We start from the raw sequence: 23310 nt of genomic DNA on the forward strand, positions 1-23310 counted from the left end.
GTCTAACATCTGTTTCCCCCCCTTGCAGCCTCTCTTCCACCACCATGTAACATTTCTCCTTCATCCCTCTCTCCCCTGTGCAGTACCTTTTCCTCCCCTCCCAGGTCCAACATTTCTCCTTCTTTTGTCATTCACCCCTCCTTCCCTCCCCACCCTACCCTACATCCAGCAATTATCCCTCTCTCTCCCCCCATATCCCAATAATGATCCCCTTTCTTCTACTCTCCCATGCATGCCTCCCTCTCCTACACCCCCCTGCATCTCTCCCTCCCCTCCCTAACAATTTCCCTCACTCCTACACCCCCCTGAGTAGCATCTATTTTCTTTCCCTCCCCTCCCCTCCAATCCCATGCCCAAGCAGCCTAACAATTTTATCTTCTCTCCAACCCCCCCTCCATGCAGCATCAGGAGCATCACAGCACCGCAGCACATTTCAAAGGGTTGCTGGCAGCATGTAAGAGAGAATTGCTGCACTGCTGCTGACTGACCCAGAAGCCTTCCCTCTGCTGCGCATTCCTCCCAGGAAATTACATCATAGTTGGGGGGAAGACATGGCAGAGGGAAGGATTTCAGGTCAGATTCAGCCAGCAGCAGTGATTCTTACACGCTGCCAGCAACCCTTTGAACCGGCGCAGCAGAAGAGAGAAGGCAGCTTCGGTCCCTGCATTTTTTTCTTTGATCGTCGCCGGCAGCGCTGCAATTCACACAGGCAGCTTCGCTCCCCTCTGCCGCGTCCATCCAGCCCACTCTGATGCACTTCCTGTTTACATAGGGTCAGATGGACGCGGCAAAGGGGGGCGGAGCTGCCTGTGTGAATGGCAGCGCTGCTGGCGACGATCGAAGAAAAAAATGCAGCGCTGGCGGGGAGGACAACGAATTTCTGCGAGCGAGTGAGCGACGTGAGCGGGTGGGCCTGGAGGGAAAGTGGGTGGGCCTGAGCCCATCCAGGCCCACCCGTGGCTACGCCCCTGCACGGGAGTTGTCTCATCCCCTTTATCATTTTGGCTGCCCTTCTCTGTTCCTTTTCTAAATCTGCTATATCTTTTTTCAGATGTGATGACCAGAATTGCACACAATATTTGAAGTGCAGTTGCACCATGGAGCAATAGAAAGGCATTATAATTCAGATACAATAGAAACATACAAAATGAAGAAAGACCACGTGGCCTATTCAGTCTGTCCATTCATACCATCTACTATCTCTTCCTCTCCCTTAGAGATTCGGTGTACTTGTCCCAAGCATTCTTGAATTTAGATACAATAGAAACAGAGAATGAAGGCAGAAAAAGACCATAGTACATAAAATATTCTGTTTTATTCTCCTCCCCTCTCCTAATAATTCTTAAAATTCTATTTGCTTTCTTAGTTGCAGCTGCACACCGAGCAGAGGATTTTAGTATATCACCAATGATGACACCTGATCAGGGGTGACCCACACGCAGCCTGCAAGACCATGGGAAGTATGCACAGAAAATGTCAGAGTTTTAACAATTTTAAATCCTGTATTTTACAAATATATTCATAATAGCCACTCTAGCAGTTTGTTTCCGTCATTTTAGTTAATTTTTTTGCTTATTTATCACAGGTGGTTTATGGAGATCTGTTCATTTCCAGTTCCGAAATTAATTAATGTTGCAGCCCTCTAGGGATAGTACGGACATTCATGTGGCCCTCTATGTAAAAAAAGGTTGCCCACCTCTGACCTAGATTCTTTTTCTTAGTGGTGACTCTTGATGTGAAACCTTGCATCATGTAGCTTAGTTTGGATTGCTCTTCCCTAGGGAAATCACTTTGCACTGTCTAAATATAATTTTGCTGCCTAAAGTAAGAATCATATTGACAGTAAAGCTCACCAGTAATTTATTGAAACTGCGTAACATGGGCAGTAACAGTGTATGCTTACCCTCACTATTCTACTTGATTCGACTCAGTTTTTGGAGAAGTAATCTCAAATGGGTGAAAAGTGGTTCAGTTGCACATGTCACTTCAACATTGAGACTATCAACAATCAGGCAAGTGTATGATTATTTTGAGGGATGTGGACATTGACCCTCTATAGACTGTACTGTGAATACCACTACCTAGGGCCCTGTTTACTAAGCCGCGCTAATGTAACGGTAGACACCCCCATATATTCCTATGAGAGTCACTGGCATTAGTGTGCATTAAAAATGATTGCACACCTTAGTAAACAGGGCCCCTAGTTTTGAGATGCTACAGTGGCTTTCTCTTTGGACCAACATCTGCTTATTATTGATCTGGACTAGACATAACCAGAAACCTAAAGGTGAAAAGACATATTGCCAATCCAAATCCATGGCACTATCAAATCTTCTTATAGTTTTTTTTCTCTTTGTAAAATTTATCAGTTCTGAAAAAAACACAGTGGAAGCCTTAACAGTTCCACCCTGAGGTTATCTTTAAGAGAGTTCATTAAATAATTTTGAACTGCTTATGGGACTCTTTTTAAACTCAATTTCCTATTCCAACAACAAACCACATTATGCAAGGATTACAACTGCAGGGTCTTGCTCCATCAAGAGTATATCACTGCAGCAGAATGATACAGAGAACAAACACTTGGGAGGGAAGCTGCCTTGAAGCAGATCAACCACACCTCCAAAATGGCCAATATTACTGCTGATAATCAGGAGAAAAGACAGACATTAATGCCATTATAATTTTGTTTTTAAATACAGGAAAACACTTTTTTTCATACCTAATTGAAGCCACCTGTCCCTCCAACTACCGCCCCATCTCCCTCCTACCCTTCCTCTCCAAAAAACTTGAGCGTGCCGTTCACAGCCGCTGCCTTGATTTTCTCTCCTCTCATGCTATCCTCGATCCACTTCAATCCGGTTTTCGCCCTCTACACTCGACAGAAACAGCACTCTCTAAAGTCTGTAATGACCTGTTCCTTGCCAAATCCAGAGGCCACTACCCCATCCTCATCCTCCTCGATCTATCCGCCGCTTTTGACACTGTCAATCATGATTTACTTCTTGCCACACTGTCCTCATTTGGATTCCAGGGCTCTGTCTTCTCCTGGTTCTCCTCCTATCTCTCCCACCGCACCTTCAGAGTTCACTCTCATGGATCCTCCTCCACCCCCATCCTGTTATCTCCCCAGGGATCTGTCCTTGGACCCCTTCTCTTCTCAATCTACACCTCTTCCCTGGGCTCCCTGATCTCATCTCATGGTTTCCAGTATCATCTCTATGCTGATGACACCCAGCTGTATCTCTCCACACCAGACATCACCGCGGAGACCCAGGCAAAGGTATTAGCCTGCTTATCTGACATTGCTGCCTGGATGTCCAACCACCACCTGAAACTGAACATGTCCAAGACCGAGCTCATCGTCTTTCCACCAAAACCAACTTCTCCTCTTCCTCCACTTTCTATCTCAGTTGATAACACCCTCATCCTCCCCGTCTCATCTGCCCGCAACCTCGGAGTCATCTTTGACTCCTCCCTCTCCTTCTCTGCGCATATCCAGCAGATAGCCAAGACCTGTCGCTTCTTCCTCTTTAACATCAGCCAAATTCGCCCTTTCCTCTCTGAACACAGCACCCGAACTCTCGTCCACGCTCTCATTACCTCTCGCCTTGACTACTGCAACTTACTCCTCACCGGCCTCCCACTTAGCCACCTATCCCCCCTTCAATCTGTTCAGAACTCTGCTGCACGTCTTATATTCCGCCAGAACCGATATACTCATATCACCCCTCTCCTCAGGTCACTTCACTGGCTTCCAATCAGATACCACATTCAGTTCAAGCTTCTCCTTCTTAACTACAAATGCACTCAATCTGCTGCCCCTCACTACCTCTCTACCTTCATCTCCCCTTACGTTCCCGCCTGAAACCTCCGTTCATAGGACAAATCCCTCCTCTCATTACCCTTCTCCACCACCGCCAACTCCAGGCTCTGCTCATTCTGCCTCGCCTCACCCTATGCTTGGAACAACCTTCCCGAGCCCTTACGCCAAGCCCCCTCCCTGCCCATCTTCAAGTCTTTGCTTAAAGCCCACCTCTTCAATGCTGCGTTCGGCACCTAACTCTTTCAGGAAATCTAGACTGCCCCAATTTGATTGCCCCTATCAGACTGACTTGTTCACGTGTCCTTTAGATTGTAAGCTCTTTGAGCAGGGACTGTCCTTCTATGTTAAATTGTACAGCGCTGCGTAACCCTAGTAGCACTTTAGAAATGTTAAGTAGTAGTAGTAGTAGTATTTTAGGTCTGTAAAAGAGTACCATTTCAGTAGAGCTAAACTTAGACAAATATTTAAGGGCTAATCGCGATAAGATAGCAAAATGTAATATGTTTCCAAACCTCATAGTAGATAAGAATCTGATATAATTGCCATTTAAACTGTGATAGGCCCACTAGTATACATTTTAAAATAACTATGTGATAGCAATTAAAACGGTCTTAAATTAACCAAAAATGCTAGAATACTTACAGATTTCTGGTCAGCCATTAGTTGCAATCTGGATCCATACAAGGCTTTTCAAAAATACTATACAAAACTAGAGCTCTTAATCCCTTTTAATATTTTAAGGGGTGGTCAGAATGAATCAATTGCTAACACAGCTGGCCTGAGGTGTTAATCCCAAATTATAGCCCCAATTATATGAACCCAAATAAAAGGCAAAAAAAAAATGAAGCATTAAAAAAAAATAAACTGCTATAGAATCAGTCTCTCCATATCCCCAAAACCATGTTGCATATTTTAACCTGTTTAACACCACAAATATAGTCATTAAAAGCACGTTTAAGAATATTTGTAACCTGTGGGAATTAAATTTAAGGTCATTATAGATTTGTGATTCCATTAAGAAGCCCAATCAGGTTAGAAATACTGAACACAAATCAGATAATTAGCAAGACAGACAAAATAACTATTGTTTGAAAGAGATGCAAAAGCAATAACAGTGCTAGAAAGAACCCAAATCAGCCATGCAGCAGCCTAAATTTCTCCCCACCTCAGGCAGCTGATCATTAGCACTATCTGGAAGGGGTACTTCTAGACTTGGGGTTTCATCACTGGTTGGTAACACCTCTTCTGTTGTCACACTGCTAGTAGAATCTTGACACTGAAGAAAAGAATTGACATCTTCTGATAATGCTTCGTCTATGGCAGGCTCATTGTGTAGCTTGGAAAAGGAAAAAGAGGACAATAATGACAACACTGCAAACAAATCTTAAAACAATTTAACGACAAAAGCTAACAACTGTCATGCTCCTGATTTATTCTCAGCTTGCCAATAATGCACCTGTAATTGCCTGACAGGGCCAAAATATACCCTAGAAAATGGTTAGGGAGTTACAAACAAAGAAATTGGAAGCTACTACCAGAAAAGCTTTTTCCTCAAATACAGCAACAAACAATTGGAGATGCACAACACACACTGACATTTTAACTAAACTGTAAAAAAACAAACAAACATACTTTTCTCTATGAGTTGAGATGCAAAATGTATAACTAATTAATCAGAGTCAACTGAAAACTTGATAAAATCCATAAAGCTCTTTACAGGGTGAGGGGAAAAAAAATAACCCCCTAGAGTTTTTTGCAGTTTTCTCAGCAACTACTTGGAATTTCAATATAAAAGTTTACAGCTTTATATGTTGATACTTCCTGGGTTTATATGCCGACCACCCAGCGATTTTTGCACGTTCAAAAATATTTGCACTGTAAGACGATCATTATTTGAATGAAAAAAGGGGGATACTAGCTTACTGTTTATGATGTCACAGTAATATAGACTTTTGTCTGGGGAACAATGTTGGAGGCTTATCACATGCTCCACCCAAAGCTGCAACAACTCAAGGAAGCAATGCCACAGGGACTGATCGACACAGCTGTTAAGAACTTTCCAAAACGACTGAAGGCCTATGTTAAAGCTGGGGGTGGGCACTTTGAGCATTCACAGTGACTGCAAAATTCTGACACATTCCCCCTTGTTTACTAAGCCGCACTAATGGTTGCCATGCGCTAATGCTGACACAGCCCATTCACTTTAAATGGGCTATGTCGGCACTGCCGTGCAGCTTAGTAAACGGGGGGGGGGGGGGGGGGGGGGATTCTTAATTGTATTGTTTGGATGACATTTTACTGCATTTTAGCATAAACATTTTTAACACTATTTGGATATTTCTAATACTATTTGGAATGGCACCTGAATATATGCTAAACGTGATTAATCTTTCCCCAAGAAATGCAAGCCCAGAAACCAGAGGCTACTCACTTCTTCATCTACCCAACTGCAGAAACATAAACTACAAGACCATCTACACTGCAGGATTCAGCTACCTAGGTTCCAAGTGGAGGAACTCATTACCAAAAACCACAAGCAGCATCACAAACTCTCTTCAGTTCAGAAAAGAACTGAAAACCTACCTTTTCAAAAATTTTATAAATAACTACGAAAGATAATGATACCCTCTCCTCGTCTTAACTGTAAAACACCATTGTAATCTCACCAAAATGTAAATTGTAAGCCACTTTGAACCGAAACCTATTTTTGCATAACAGTGAGATACAAGAAAGCAAAAATAAACAAACTAATACGCAAACATTTATAGGCAGTAATGCTAAACTGTCAGTAATATCAACATATCTTAATATAATTAAATGTTGTTTAATAGTAACTATGATGACTAAATAAGTATGTAAAATTTCTTGTTGAAATTTAAAGCAGTTGCTGAGAAAACTGCAAAAATCTCTAAGGGGTTACAAGTAAATTAATCTGATTCTTAGGGGCCCTTTTACGAAAGGTAAAAATTTGCAGTTATCATATGTTAGTCACTAAAATTAATGTGCAGGAACTGCAAAGCCTCTTTGTTAACCATTGGCATGCCCAGCATCTTCCCACACAGTCGTGTTATTGAAATGTAGTGGGTGTACTCTATGGACAGCAGGAGTCAAATCCTCACACATGACAGATGTCATCTGAGGGAGCCAACAGGGAGAAGCTTCCCCAGCGTAGATTACTCTAGCACAAAGGTTTTCAACCCAGTCCTTGGGGCACACCTAGCCAGTTGGGGTTCTCAGGATATTCCCATAGATACAGTGAGCTGGTGGCACTATCCAGATAGCTTATCCAGATAAGCCAGTTTTTTTTGCTGTCCTATGTTATCCAGGTAGTATGGATAGCTGCGCTGAATGTTCCCACTAACTGGATAACCTCCAGCTCGGGCCAACTGTCAACCACAGACCACCTCAGCACTATCCAGAAAGTGCTGAGGCAGTCAGAGGAAATATTAAGCAGCACTATTTGGTTAGTGCCAAGTAAGAGCTGCCTCTTCCCAGATAAGTGCCTCTGAATATCAACCCCTTTGAGAAAAAGACAATTCCTAAGGGAAAGGGGTAGGTATCTAAGGACTTGTATCCTGCTATCCATGAAGAACACTCACTACAGTGAAGTAGTTTGGTTTTCTCTGCGAACAAGCAGAATAGAAACCCTCACAGATGGGATTCCCTAGTTATAGAAATACGATGCAACATGCAAATACCAAAGATATTTCTGGTGTCAACAATCTTTTTTTCAAAGGCCCTAAGACCTTTCTTCCCAAGGACCGTCTTCCGTAACCTGGTACAATCAATGCTACTCAGCCATCTAGACTATTGCAACACACTCTATGCTGGCTGCAAAGAGCAAATAATCAAGAAACGTCAGACAGCCAAGAACACTGCAGCTAGACTCATATTTGGTAAAACAAAATATGAAAGTGCTAAACCCCTACGAGAAAAGCTACACTGGCTCCCACTTAAAGAACGCATCACATTCAAAATATGTACCCTAGTTCACAAAATCATTCATGGAGATGCCCCAGCTTACATGTCAGACCTGACAGACTTACCACCCAGGAATGCTAAAAAATCATCCCGCACGTTCCTCAATCTTCACTTCCCCAACTGTAAAGGTCTAAAATACAAACTACCGCATGCGTCAACCTTCTCCTACTTGAGCACACAATTCTGGAACGCGCTGCCGCACAACTTAAAAATGATCTATGAACTAACTTCCGCAAACTACTGAAGACCCATCTCTTTAACAAGGCATACCACAAAGATCAACAAATGTGAACTCCTACACATATATCCAGTATTGCCTTACGATATTTGCTTGTTAAACCACTATCATGCTTTATCATTATCATGCTACCCAAGATTCTTATGTAATACTAAATGTTTATTTTCTTATATATTTCCACTATTCATGATGTATCGTAAGCACATTGAGCCTGCAAAGAGGTGGGAAAATGTGGGATACAAATGCAATAAAATAAATAAACAAAAATAAAAATGAAGATAATGGGCCTACAGGGGAAGAAGCTGGAGGACTGACTGACAAAAACTATTGTCGTGTAAGGAGTTACCATCCAAACAAGCCCTATGATTCTCCTCCATAGGGGTACACTTCGAGAGGGCTATAACGCAGCCACAGCTCAGATATTTATGAGCCTTCACATGAACTTCAAGTGTCAAGCTTTCCTGGGCATACACGAAGGAGATGACGTCTGCTAGCCAATTAGAGTGTGTTTGGCAATCGCAATTCCAGGTTTACTCAAATCAAAAGAAAAAAATGCCTGGTGGATTTTCTTAGGGCTTTAGTCTGTTTCAATTAAAAGGCTAAGGCTATTTTGTAATCTAGTGTGTGCAAGGCAGTATCGCCTTTGTGGGCATGTGGCTGAGGGGACAATGACAACAGGATGACCAACTAAAGTAGAAATCCAACACCACTTTAGGGAGAAAATTTGGATGGGTGTAGACAACCACCATGTTGTTAAAAACAAACCCCAATAACTTTGTATATGGTCAATCAGTCACTAGAGCTTGGAGCTCACTAACTTTGTGCACCAAAATTACTATCAAACAAATAACTGTGCAGGTCAGGTACTTCATATCACAGGAATCTAGTGGCTCAAATGGAGTTTTATTGGTTGGGTTAGATAAGCTCTACATAAAGCAAACAACTAGAGGATGCACACGGATAGTTTTACCTTCCACATGGTGGTGATATGCACCAATTGCACTAAGGGTAAGCCCTAATAGAGTAGGCTTTAAGACAGCTATAGAAGGTATTCAGGCAGTTTTTATGTCAAACAGAAAAAAGGGTTTAGGGCAGTGATTCCCAAACCTGTGCTGGGGCTCCCTACCCAGTCAGGTTTTCAAGATATCCACAATGAGATTCATGAGAGAGATCTGCATGCAGTGGAGGCAGTGCATGCAAATATCTCTTATTAATTTTCATTGTGGGAAACACTGGTTTAGGGCCCTTCCACCACATCAGGTACTAAACCTCTTCCATTTAAAGCCAGATTTAAAGTTTGCCCCCATATGCTTTGTCAATCAATAATCACTAACAAAAATCCCAAGGGAGAGACAAAAATGGAAACTATAGTAATAATAAGTCAATCCCTAAATAAGACAGTGAATGTCTAAGGGTTAAAAGAGAATGCTCACAGAGAACTTCCTGAGAAAATCTCTTGCTATTAATAAATTTGTTTGAAGGTTAGAGGAGGATTCAGCATAGGCTGTACATACAGCCGAGCAATATTTCAGTGAGTCACACCGCAAAAAAGCGGCTCACCTGAACAGCTCTACACATTATAGAATGCCATCCGATTTAAACTCTCTGTGCAGTTTTTACACAGTGAATGCCAAACCCCTAATGGTGAAAGATCAATTACCAATTAATAAGTTCTCCCTACACATACTGTGTCCCCAGAATTCATCTTGAGGAAAACTGATTTAAACAATTTTCTTTTTTGAAAAACTTGAGCAAAGTCTTGACTTGTCTGCAAAACCTTCTTCGGCTTGAAAGATAAACACCGGAATAAAGAACCCAACAGGAGCCAACTTATCTGAACTGCAAATGAGTTGCTTATTCGCTATAAGGTTCAACACGTCCTACAGAAATGTCTGTTTCAAAGCTCTTCTTCAGGGACACCAGTGTATGTTTATGCAAATCCTCCATTTTGGATTCTTGTGACAAAAATCTTTAATTTAGTAGTTATCCCATGGACTGACTTCATCCTATTCATATATATTTTTTGAAGGTGCGGCCTCCAGAATTGCACACAGTATTCCAAATAAGGTCTCACCAGAAACTTATACTGAGGCAATATCACTTTCTTTTTCCTGCTGGCCATTCCACTCCATAAGTAACCCAAGTATCCTTCAGGCTTTTGCTGTCGCCGTTTCTATCTCTTTGGCCACCTTAAGATCATTTAGGTGCAATCACCCTCAGGTCCAGTTCTTCTTTTGTGCACAGAAATACTTCACCCTCTATATTGTACTGTTCTCTTGGGTTTCTTTAGTCTAAATGCATAACCGTAGAAGCCAGAATGACCTGCAACACACTGGTCAAACAGATTCAGAGTAGCTAAAGTTACCTGTTCAATATTCAAAGTTGTGAGGGCAAGAGACCTAATGTTCAGATGTAATGGTGTTTCCTCAGCTTGAATGATTAGCGTCGAGGAGTAACCCACTTTGATGGCACTTCTTATGGAAAGTTCCAGATGAGTTATCTTACCAATAGGAGACTATGAGAATTGTGGCTCCCTGATATGGTCCGAGTTTCAATCCCGCTAATTGAGGGATTGGAAGATATGCATACAGAAGGCCCTTTACCAATTTAAAGAGGAAGCCACATGAGTCTAGCCTGCCGTGCAACCCTACCTGAGAGCAGAACAGAGGTATCTTTCTGAGAAAAGACCAATGGATCTATCACAGGTGTCTCCACTCAAGAAAGATCATGAGTCACACTTGACTCCAGAGACCACCTGTGTGTCCTTTGTTTGCCAGGACTTTGTCCTTTCCTGCTAAGCAGATGGCTTTTAGAGACATTCTGTGAGAGATGTCTCAGTTCCACAGTCAGACAGTTTCCTAAAACAGCAGCAATGATCTTGCTCCTCTCTGCTTGTTGATGTAATGCAAGACAACTTTGGTGTCTGTTTGGATAAATTATTTTGTTGGCAAACCGACCTCTGAAAGTCTTTAGAATGTCTCATACTGCCTTTAACTTCAGGAAATTTATCTAATGGAGTTTCTCTTGGAGATACCAAAGACCTTAAGTGTGAAACCAATCTATATGGATTCCTCAGCCTAGGTTTGGATTCATCTTTGAGTAGGATAATTTGCACTGGGATGATCTGGAAGAGAATTCCTTTGCCAGAATGGCATGATTTTCCACAAGAACAGAGAAGACTGTAGACCTGGTGATACAGACTTATGGAAGCCACAACTTTGAGTGGCTTGACCACTGATTGCTCAAGATCCACCAGGCCTATCTCATTCTGAGGCTACTGCAACTCTGCAAGTTTTGAAAAAGATGAGCAGTCCTCTGTATGGGGTTACCTTGATTCTCTGAATGCCATGCTCTGATGGGGTACACAAAGCTGATGCTTTCTTATCTCTGGTTAACACTTGACATTGTGAGTTTTTTGCATTGAAGAAAAAGATGAATCCTTCTTTGGGTGAGAATCAGTTGATGTCTGGTCTTTGTGGATTCTATCAACGGGGCTGTACTCCTGATGCCAATTTAAATAATATTCTTAACTGAATTTTGGCACCAAGATGTCATTATAAAATTAGCACTCAGCATCCAGGTACCTAAACTGTGGCACTCAGTTATAGAATTACCATCTATGTGCACTGCAGATAACATGGATGCACTGAATGCTACCTACTGAGGTGGCGTTAAGTGAATTTCACTCTCTGCTCTGGTAACATGTGCATAAATTATAGAATTTAACAATTCCGTGTATCTGCCAACATCTAGATGCAGGCATTTACACCAGCTGTAAGGCTGATATAGCCTTAATGTACTAGCATTTTCAGCCATCTGCACTTATATTCTATAAAGAAAAGTAGGCACTGACTTTTCTTTCTAGAATAGGCTTGAAATATGTGCCAGAACCAGTGACTGAAGTGAATGCCCTATTATAGAATTAATTTCCATATGCTTAACACACTTTAGTAAAAGGCTCCTGTGAGGGAGTCTATAGGATGCTGCCACTATCCCTAATGGATACTCCCTCAGTGTCAGAGCCACCTTAAAACCCATAGTCCTGCCCAAGGAGGAAGTGACATAGGAGGGGTGGAGCCAGGAGGGCATGGTCCAGGAAGTATAAAAGCCCAGGGCACAGCGAGGTTAAAGAGGCCCAGAGAGAAGCAGCGATGCCCAATTGTTTTTGCCTCCATCACCTACGTGTGAACTGCTACAGTCTGACTAGGCCAAGTTCAACTTGGAACCTTGCACTTTGGGGATTTTGATCCAAATAACTGCTAGAGATTACATTGGTAACTCTGGGGAATCAGACTAGAGACAAGTGCACTCCTGTGCTGACAGACAGTAACGTACGCCATGGCCTATACTTCTTCCCTTGGTGCTCTGATCTTATCCCATGGTTTTCAGTATCACCTTTATGCTAATGACTCCCAGATCTACCTCTCCATACCAGAACACTATGTTACTCATATTCTTGTGTTATTATTAATTGTATCTCTACTCAGCCATGGCAATAGCCAGGGCGGAATATTGTAAGCCACATTGAGCCTGCAAATAGGTGGGAAAATGTGGGATACAAATGCAACAAATAAATAAATAAATGGAACAGGATCCCTATATGTATAATGAACTGTATTTTCCTTTATTTGCACCTGTTGTATGGCTCCAGTTTGTCCTGGCTCCAAGCCAACCATCACTCACATTACCACAACTCCCTTAGTTCAATTGTATGCATATACATTTCATGAATATGGATTGTCAACAACAAAGTTTAAACCTGTTTGCTATTAAGATCCAGGGATAGCAACCTTGTTTTAATCACATTAATTACTAATGAATAATGTGTAATTTATCACACAGGCACAGCAATCATACAAAATTCGGTTTCCAGTGACTTACTATGTGCGACTGAGACAGTATTTGACTGGCTGTCAGTGCTTCCTCTTCTGAAGATTCATCTGTATCGTCTGGATTGGTTAAATTTAGACTGGGTGTGCTACCAGAATATGGATATTCTTGGAGAGATGGGGTGTCTCCTTTGTCAATACTGTCCAATGAGCGCCTGCGTACTCCCCAGTTAAAATTGTCCATACTTTCACCCTGAAAAGTAAAACAATATTACTTAATACAATATAGAACCTGTACAAATATGGGGACAATTTTGTGTAGCCTGCATTGTTGCAAAGTATGCAGGTATATTACCCGTACATACTTTGTAGCTAATTTTCAAAATGAAAAATGAAGTTTTTCTTTGCAATGACCTACCATAAATTATGCAGGCCACAAAGGCCCCTAAACTTTGCATCTGCTTGGATGGACAGTCAAATAGCTTTCTTACTTTTGAAAAGGCCATCCCTGACCTGAATGTGCATAAAGGGAATTCCTTTTAATACTGTGGCAAAAGAATACAGTGAACCCAATTTATATTTTTTAGCTGTTTTGAGGGCAGCAATTTTCAGAGAGTTCAATTATCTGACTAAATTGCTATTTGTCTATGCAGTGTATTTGAAAACTATCCTCAATCAAAGCTTTTTCCAGGAGATACTCAATAGTACTACTGAGGCAGTGGACAAAGAAATTATATATATAAGAAGTGATATTAACTGTTAAAATCTGGGGTTTAAAAGTGGTGTTTGAATTCCTATTTCAAAATCAGCTTTTTACTTTGCAACTGAAGTGAAGGTATGCCAGATGTTTCATATTATTTCAATGTCTAGCTGCCGAGCTAAGGTTAGGAAAGGTCAGTGAGAAATGCAACTCTGTCCCTTGTGAATTGCCAATGCTAGCTGGCACAGCTGTAAACTATTATGAATGAACAAAGCCAGACATGCTGAAGTTTAAAAGGCTGAAATACTATTTCAGAAGTTCTTGATATGTAGATTTTGTTATAAGGAAATAGTTAGATTCTAAATAATTCTAGATATTCCTGATGTTTAGACATGTCTTATAAGAATGCTTACTTTAGAAAATGTTGTATTCTGTGTAAATTAATAATTCTGTGTAGAATGTCTTTCTAAATTCTGTATTACTCTTTGTCTGCTGTGAAGAGCCCAACATGTGTTTTGAGTTTTCTGTGGTCTTAGCTAGTTCTGTGTATGGAGCTGAGAGGTGAAAAAGGTCAGAACTAGTCAGCTCTCTTCTCCTTGATTAATTATAGGTAAAATGCAGGAATGGTCTTGGAAGTAATAACCTGATATGTATGCTATTAATTAAGATTGGCTTTTGACCTCTTTAATGAATGCCAGAGTTTAGTTAGCAGTTAGTACTAGGAATATGAGAAATCAATCATAATAACATGTAAGAGACTGGAGCCCAAATGTCTGGCTTGAGGGGCCCCAGGTCACAGGTCAGTTTAGGATGTCTGGAACCTATGTAACTGATATTTCAAAAGTAATGATTGGTTGAGGCAAGGTAGCCAATCAGTTTCTTAACCAATTGGGAGTAAAGGGGGCTAGGCTAGGAGGAGGGCTTAGGACCCTATTTAAGTGGGAGCAGAAGCAGTTTACGTCAGAAGGAGCTCAGAAGAAAGAGAAGGACAGAAGGAGCTCAGAAGAAAGAGAAGGACAGAAGGAACAGACAGAAGAAGGAGAAGACAGCATAAGAAGAGAAGCAGCTGAGACAAAGACACAGAGAGCTGAGAGAAAGACACAAAGAGCTGAGAGAAAGAGAAGAGAGCTAGAACTGATGTCTTGCTTTGTTTGCTGGCAAATAAAGAAGATTTCTCTCTCATACTGGTGTGTGCTGTCTGACTCCTGAAGTATCACAAATTCCTATCTCAATTCCTGCAACAATTCTTGGTGGCAGCAGTGGGATCCTGAATCCTGCATTAATCCCAGCACCTAACTGACTGGAGAACATTCGCCGGGTATGTATTTTGTATTCTGTATTGTAATCCTAGCTAGGAAGTTGTAAACCAGCCCCTCAAGAAGGAGGGAAGGAGAATCTGATCAATTCTCAGCGAAGGCCCTAGTACCTTCTAGTCGCGGGGACTAGAAGCGAAAACGCTTGAGCTTATCTGTATCTGAGAAATCTGAAATTGTTGGGTGGGATTTTCTGTATGGAATGTGTGATGAGTGAATGATTAAATGAGTGCGGACTTCTTATAGCTGCATTTCCAATTAACGCGAGTTCAATTGGTCAGCAACGGAAGGAAGCGATTGCTGTCTGTCTACCTAGTGTCTCGAGAGTGCGGACCCCTTACTGCACTTTCAAAAATTCCCCCCCTTTTTGTGTGTTGTAACTGTAAGCATTATGGGTGGGACATCATCTAGACAAATTGTTACCCCCCTAGATTGTATGCTTAGAAATTTTAAAAAAGGTTTTTTAATTAATGACTATGGACAGACTTTAAGCTCAAGTACTTTAAGAACCTTGTGTGAAGTTGAGTGGCCATCTATGGGAGTGGGGTGGCCCCCTAGTGGCAGCTTAGATATTGAAGTAATCCGGAAGGTATACAGCATAGTTGTAGGAGAACCAGAATATTCTGAACAACTCCCTTATATAGATTCCTGGGACAGCCTTGTGACTGACCCTCCCTCGTGGTTGAAAACTTATATGGGATCCCCAGTAAAATTCATGTTAGGTCGTGTTCAAAGAAAGATTAGAAAATCTAAACTAGAAGAGGGAAAGAGCCCCAGGAAGCTTACCACCCAATCGGTGGCTTCCGCCCCTACCCTGTCTGAGAAACCCATACTCTCTGATGACCCCTCAGACCTTGAGCCACCACCTTATGGCCCATTGTTGGGGTTCCGTGCCACCCCCAGAGATCCACGCCGCCCAGCCCAAGCCTCTCCAGCACAGGCTTCTCCGGATAGTTCTTCCCCTCCTGTGCCAAACCTGCCACACCCTAGGTTGGACTTTTCACCTGGCCTCTACCCTTCTGTGCCACATCCTCCCCTGTTAACCTCTGTAGACCCACTTTGGGCTCCACTCCCTGACTCCTCAACTCCTGACAGCCCAGCCTCTCCCTCTAGTACCCCTACCCACTCATTAGGGGCCCGGCATCCCTTTCAATGGACTGACTCACCTGTGACCACCTCTCAGTCTATGAGTACCCCTCCCCATCCCTCAGGATTTCAACCTACCTCCACTGAATGGGTTAGACCCGCTGCAATTACCTTTGAGCATGATAGGAGGGTAGCTCCTAGCTCTACCTCAGGTTCCATTCCCACCTCCTCGAGAGTTCTGCCACTTCGTCAGGTAACTACCACTCGACCGGATCCTAATAATCAGGGTCAGGTTATACAGGCACAGGCCTATCAGTATGTACCCTTCACAACCACTGATCTCCTGAATTGGAAGACGCATTACCCCTCTTATACTGAAAAGCCTCAGGCAGTGGTGGACCTAGTGACTAGCATTATGGCCACCCATAACCCAACCTGGACTGATTGTCAACAACTTCTCCTGACCCTCTTCACAACTGAGGAGAGGCGGAAGATTTTGCAAAATGCTGAGGCCATCACGCGAGAGCGTGTTCCCGACGGGACACAGGATCCAGAGGGATGGGTTAGAGCTCGGTTTCCTCGCGCAGCTCCAGCTTGGGATCCAAATGATGGGCAGCACTATGAACTGTTGTCTGGCTATTGCCGGGACTTACTGGAAGGTATGAGGAAAGGCATAAAGAGGCCCATTAATCTGGCAAAGGTCTCTGAAATTCTCCAAGGGGCAACTGAATCCCCTGGGGCCTTTCTAGAGCGACTAATTGAAGCCTACAGAACATACACCCCATTTGACCCTGAAGCCCAAGAAAACCAGAGAATGGTGAATAGCGCATTGGTGGCCCAGAGTATGCCAGATATCCGGAAGAAGTTGCAGCGTCAGGAGGGATTCGCAGGGATGAATACCACCCAGCTAATTGAGATCGCAACCAAGGTTTTCATTAATAGAGATCAGGAGGTGCGCCGAGAGGCTGACCGGAAGATGCAGAAGAAGGCCGACCTTTTAGCGGCAGCCATTACTAATTCCACCCTTAACCGAGGTCGACCTCTAGCTAATGGGAAGCCAAAGTGGGACCCCGGACCACCAGCCAGGCCCCGAGATTCCTTCAATCAATCCCGGCCAAGGGGGGAGAATCCCAGACCAAGATTGGAGAGGGACCAGTGTGCCTATTGTAAGGAAAGAGGGCACTGGAAAGATGAATGCCCCCAGAGGCGCCAGGGACTGAGAAGGGGACCAGGAGATCGAGGAAGCCGAGGCCGAGTTCGAGAGGGAAGATATGAGCCTCCTGAATCTGACATCATCGGGATAGCCGAGATGGCAGAATGGGACGAATAGGACAGACCGGGTTCCTACAAACTGGGCTCCCAGGAACCTATGGTCAAGTTAACTATAGGGAGCCGCTCAATTCCATTCATGATTGATACAGGAGCTGAACATTCTGTTGTGACGGAGCGATTAGCGCCTGTGTCTGGAAAAACTGTCCGAGTGGTGGGAGCCACGGGGGTGCAGAACCGGAGGCCCTTTCTGACAACCCGTAGATGCCAATTAGGCTCACACATAGTCACTCATGAATTCTTGTATATGCCAGACTGTCCAATCCCTTTGTTAGGTCGAGACCTGCTGTCCAAGCTTAGGGCCCAAATTTCCTTTGACTCTGATGGCCAGACTTCAGTCTCCTTTCGGCCCCCGACATCCAGCCCTAAGGGTATATTGAGTTTCTGTTGCCCTCTTGAAGAAGAATGGCGGCTGCATCAGTCGCATGGCCAAGTTGACCTACCCCTGGCAGACAGCTTTCAGGTCAGTGGGGTATGGGCAGAAGATAATCCCCCAGGGTTGGCCCGAAATATTCCTCCTGTACATGTAGACTTACTTCCAAGTGCCCGGCCAATCCATCTTCGCCAATACCCAATTCCCAGAAAGGCTCTGGAAGGGATTCAAGCACATTTGAATCGTCTGTTATCCCATGGAATTATTCGTCCTTGCCAGTCTCCATGGAATACGCCACTATTGCCAGTTCAGAAGCCAGGGACTGAGGACTACCGGCCAGTCCAAGACTTACGAGTGGTCAACAAATCCACTATTTCATTACATCCTGTAGTGCCTAATCCATATGTCCTGCTAGGATTGATACCTTCTGGAGCTACCCATTTCACGACACTAGACCTAAAAGATGCCTTCTTTTGTATTCGGGTGGCCCCCGCCAGTCAATTGCTTTTTGCCTTTCAATGGGAAAACCCAGTAACAGGAAGGAAGCTTCAGTATACATGGACCCGCCTGCCACAGGGGTTCAAGAATTCCCCCACTATTTTTGGGACAGCCCTAGGGCAAGACCTTAAGACTTTTAAATCTGAGCCTTCCAGGCGAGTTTTACTCCAGTATGTAGATGACCTCCTGATTGCAGCAGTGACCCAGGAAGAGTGTTTTGAGGCTACCAGAGAATTGCTGGAGCTACTCTTGGATGCAGGCTATAAGGTCTCACGCTCAAAGGCCCAACTTTGTCAGTCAGAAGTGAAGTATCTGGGCTTTTGCATTTCCCAGGGAAGTCGGAGACTGGATGCTAGTAGGAAGCAAGCGGTAGCTGCAATCCCCCAACCCAAGTCCAGAAGAGAAGTTAGGGAATTTCTGGGAGCAGCCGGATTCTGCAGAATTTGGATTCCAAATTTTGCATTGATGGCGAAACCCCTTTACCAAGCCACAAAGGGGGGTGAAAAGGAACCATTTGAATGGGGACCTACTGCTCAACAATCCTTCATTGCCATAAAGAAAGCCCTACTCCAAGCCCCTGCGTTAGGCCTTCCTGATGTGGAGAAACCTTTCTCATTGTATGTCCACGAGCGACAGGGGGTTGCTCTGGGTGTGCTGACCCAGATGATGGGATCCTGGCAGAGGCCTGTTGCATACCTGTCTAAACAGCTGGATGGAGTGGCTAAAGGATGGCCAGCCTGCATGAGGGCCATTGCAGCAACAGCCTTACTGGTCCAGGAAGCTGATAAGTTGACCTTGGGGCAAGAACTGGTTGTTAAAGTCCCCCATGCAGTTCTCACCCTCATGGAGTATAAGGGCAACCACTGGTTTACAAATAACCGCATGGTTAAGTACCAAGCTAGCTTGTGTGAGAATCCACGGATACACCTGGAAACAGTGGCTACATTCAATCCCGCCACTCTTTTGCCAGCATCTGAGGGACCACCGGATCATGACTGTATCCAAACCATGGATGAAGTGTACTCCAGTCGACCAGATCTTAAAGATGTTCCATGGAGGGACCCAGATGTAATTTATTTCACAGATGGAAGCAGTTATGTGGAGAACTCCAAGCGATTGGCAGGCTATGCTGTGGTGACAGAGGACAAGGTGATAGAAGCAAGAGCCCTGCCCCAAGGAACTTCAGCCCAGAAAGCAGAACTTGTGGCCCTCATACGAGCTCTGGAGCTAGCAGCAGGACTGGTGACTAACATTTATACTGATTCCAAGTATGCCTTCACAACTCTACATGCTCATGGAGCTTTGTATAAGGAAAAGGGACTCATAAATGCTGCAGGCCAACCTGTTAAGTATGGACCCGAAATACTTCAGCTGCTAGAGGCTGTGTGGGCCCCTAAGAAGGTAGCTGTCATTCATTGCAGGGGACACCAAAGGATAGATACTCCAGTGGCCCGAGGGAATCGCCATGCTGATCGGGTGGCCAAGGAAGCTGCTCGAGGACCCCCAGCAAGTACTGTGACCCCCCTGTTCCAAATCCGATTGCAAGAATGGACACCTATGTATACCCAAATGGAAGAGAAATGGGCTCAAGAAGAAGGTGCAGTAAGGAGACCTGATGGCTGGTTACATCTCCCTGATACCAGAGTTCTGGTGCCACGCCACCTAGCTTGGCCTGTAGTGTCTCAAGCTCATGACCTATCACACTTAGGGAAAACAGCACTAGCCCGCCTACTCAATCGAGTAGTGGTGCTGGAAGGATTGGATAGTCTGGTTGCCACTGCCTCTGCCCGATGTACTCTCTGTGCCCAGAATAATGCCCGTCAGGGACCCCGTATTCCACCAGGAGTTCAGTCTAGAGGTCTAACACCCTTTGAGTCCCTAGTTATAGACTTCACAGAAATGCCCAGGAGTGGTAGGTTCCGATACCTCTTAGTCATGGTCTGTACCTTTTCTGGGTGGGTGGAAGCATATCCTACAGTCACTGAGAAAGCCACAGAAGTAGCTCGAGCTCTCCTTAGGGATGTCATCCCCAGGTATGGACTGCCCCTTGCCATAGGTTCAGATAATGGTCCCGCCTTTGTTGAAGCTACACTTCAGGCCCTGTCCCGCGCATTGCGCATTACCTGGAAATTGCATTGTGCCTATCGTCCCCAGAGTTCAGGGCAGGTTGAGCGAGCAAACAGAACCTTGAAAAATAGCCTAGCAAAGATTTGTCAGGAAACCCAATTGAAATGGCCACAGGCATTGCCACTAGCCCTCTTCCGCCTCCGATGCACCCCAACTAAAGGAACAGCCCTCTCTCCCTTTGAAATTGTGTATGGGAAGCCCCCAGCCATTTTACAGGGAATCAAGGGAGACATAGGGATTTTAGGGTCTGCCCAGGTGCAGGAACAGGTAGCCCTCTTGGGTAAGATAATTTCTGAGCTTCAGTCTTATGTGAGAGAAATAAACCCTGTCCCCTTCCAGGCTCAGGTACATTCCTTCCTGCCAGGGGATAGAGTTTGGGTGAAAGACTGGAAGCTCCAGCCTCTGGGGCCCCGATGGAAAGGACCTTTTACTGTTTTGCTTTCTACCCCTGCAGCTGTGAAGGTCGCAGGGATAACTCCATGGGTCCATTGGTCTCGAATTAAGTCTGCTGACCAGACTGAGCCCAGCACGGATCAGACGGAGCCTAAACAGTGGAGAGCAGAAAGTGATCCAGCGGAGCCATTGAAGTTGCGCTTGACCCGAACCAAAGAATCTACTAGCTGAAAAGAAGGGTCAACTGCATACTGCAGGAGCGGCTGAACTTCGGCTTCATACTGAGACTCTTTCTGTCCAGATTCTGGCTTTCTTGGAATTTGAAAGCTTGATCCTTATCAGTTGAGGGTCTATCCCAACTGGTATAAGAACTCAAAGACTGAGAACATTATATGAGAGTAATCTGTGATTAGCACAGACTGTTGAAATATTATTGCTTAATTAGTTTGCTGTATTTGTTTTAGATTAAGAAGAAAGAAAATGTTAGTAGTTTGGATGCTTTTGTTGTTTTCTACTCCTTGCCTCCTTGTTCCTAATATCCCAACTCGCTCCAACCTTTGGTTACACTCAGTCCAGGAACTAATTAGCCAGGCAAAGATTACTTCCCCTTGTATTGTGTGTTCCCGATTTTCTCCTTATACTACAGATGTCCCAGCTGTTCCTGTTCCTGTGCAACTCCCAGCTCTTATACCTCCCTACTTTTCGAGTTCAGGTCCTTGGAGCCAGGATTATACTTGGTGGTCCTTTTATAATGCTACTTCCCCCTCTGAATCTTCTCTAAGGCCAGTTTTTACGTCTCCCTATCCAGCCTCTGGAGTGTTTTGTTTAACAAGAAGCATCTCAACTGTTCTTCCCATTCCCTGTAACTATACTAATGTTCTTCCAGAAAAAGGAGAATCTGTGTGGGTAGTTTCTCCAGGTACTCCTATGTGCCCTGCTACCATACCTGTAGATTATGACCCAGGTGATTATCTGGCTCCTAAGCGTACCACTGAGAAGACTATAGTGTCCAAGCTTATTTTCTACTTTCATAAGTCCCCGGGGTATGAAGAGTTACTAACAAATGAGCAGCCTGTCACAATTGGGGATTGGCGCCTATGGTGTGCAAAGTCTCCATTTCGTCTTCGTTCCCCCTGGGATAGGGGCTCGCATTATGGGCACCCTAAGTACCCTGTCCAGCCTGAGCCAACATTTATTGGGAACTTTCCTCACCCTCTCCTTGGTCATTACTGGCTCTGTGATAATGTCCTCCACATGATTCTTCCCCCTACATATGATTTTTGTGTATTGGTAACCTTGAATTATTTTCCTAAAGTTATTCCTCTTAAGCCGCTATCCCCGCACCGCTCTAAGCGAGAGGCTTTGTCCTTACCTTCCTCCGTTGCCATAGAGGATGAGGCGATTGAATTAGCCCTCCAGTATATTAATTCTACTTATCCTCTGACTAAAAAGAGACTTGTAGCCCTTTCTGCCACGGCCTGGATTCCAATTGGAGGCCCGGTAGCGGGTATTACTGAATTAGGTATGGCTACCCGGAGACTTCAATCCCTACTCCATGTTTTAGTTCATGAGCTGAACGTGGTAGTCAATGCATTGCAGGATCAAATTAATGAATTAAGTATAGTTTCTAGATATAACCGTATGGGCCTTGACTATCTCTTTGCAGCCCAGGGTGGTCTCTGCACAGTGTTAAATTCTTCAGAGTGCTGTACTATTGTCATAAATAGGACGCATGTAGTTAGGCATGCCATGGATAAAGTCCTACAGTTGGCTAGCCTTAATGTGGAGGATTACCGAGGAGGATTAGACCTTACCTCCTGGTGGTGGTCATTGACCTCCTGGATACGTCCCTTGTTTATTTCCCTAATAGTCTTAGTTTTAGCAGGGTTTTTGTTTTGTTTCTTGGCCTCATGTGCTTCGGCAGTATGCCGTCGGACCTTAACAAGTAGGGTAATGGTAATTCACAAGTCTATTCCTAGTTAGGATCACTATAGTCTCCAGAGTTTGAGATGTGAGACTTATCTCTGCATAAGCTGATTTTAGTCTCAAAGGGGGGAATGAGGCAGTGGACAAAGAAATTATATATATAAGAAGTGATATTAACTGTTAAAATCTGGGGTTTAAAAGTGGTGTTTGAATTCCTATTTCAAAATCAGCTTTTTACTTTGCAACTGAAGTGAAGGTATGCCAGATGTTTCATATTATTTCAATGTCTAGCTGCCGAGCTAAGGTTAGGAAAGGTCAGTGAGAAATGCAACTCTGTCCCTTGTGAATTGCCAATGCTAGCTGGCACAGCTGTAAACTATTATGAATGAACAAAGCCAGACATGCTGAAGTTTAAAAGGCTGAAATACTATTTCAGAAGTTCTTGATATGTAGATTTTGTTATAAGGAAATAGTTAGATTCTAAATAATTCTAGATATTCCTGATGTTTAGACATGTCTTATAAGAATGCTTACTTTAGAAAATGTTGTATTCTGTGTAAATTAATAATTCTGTGTAGAATGTCTTTCTAAATTCTGTATTACTCTTTGTCTGCTGTGAAGAGCCCAACATGTGTTTTGAGTTTTCTGTGGTCTTAGCTAGTTCTGTGTATGGAGCTGAGAGGTGAAAAAGGTC

General features: G+C 43.8%; 1 protein-coding gene across 1 annotated transcript in view; it reads right to left on the reverse strand.

Moving 5' to 3' along the window:
- FRYL (FRY like transcription coactivator) overlaps positions 1–23310 on the reverse strand; it is a 655466-nt gene that overhangs the window by 80667 nt on the left and 551489 nt on the right. Inside the window, 2 exon segments of the mRNA XM_030191364.1 lie at positions 4989–5159; positions 12924–13124. Coding sequence (XP_030047224.1) covers positions 4989–5159; positions 12924–13124 — 372 coding nt within the window.

Source organism: Microcaecilia unicolor, chromosome 2, assembly GCF_901765095.1.
Source record: "Microcaecilia unicolor chromosome 2, aMicUni1.1, whole genome shotgun sequence".
Taxonomy (NCBI): Eukaryota; Metazoa; Chordata; class Amphibia; order Gymnophiona; family Siphonopidae; genus Microcaecilia; species Microcaecilia unicolor.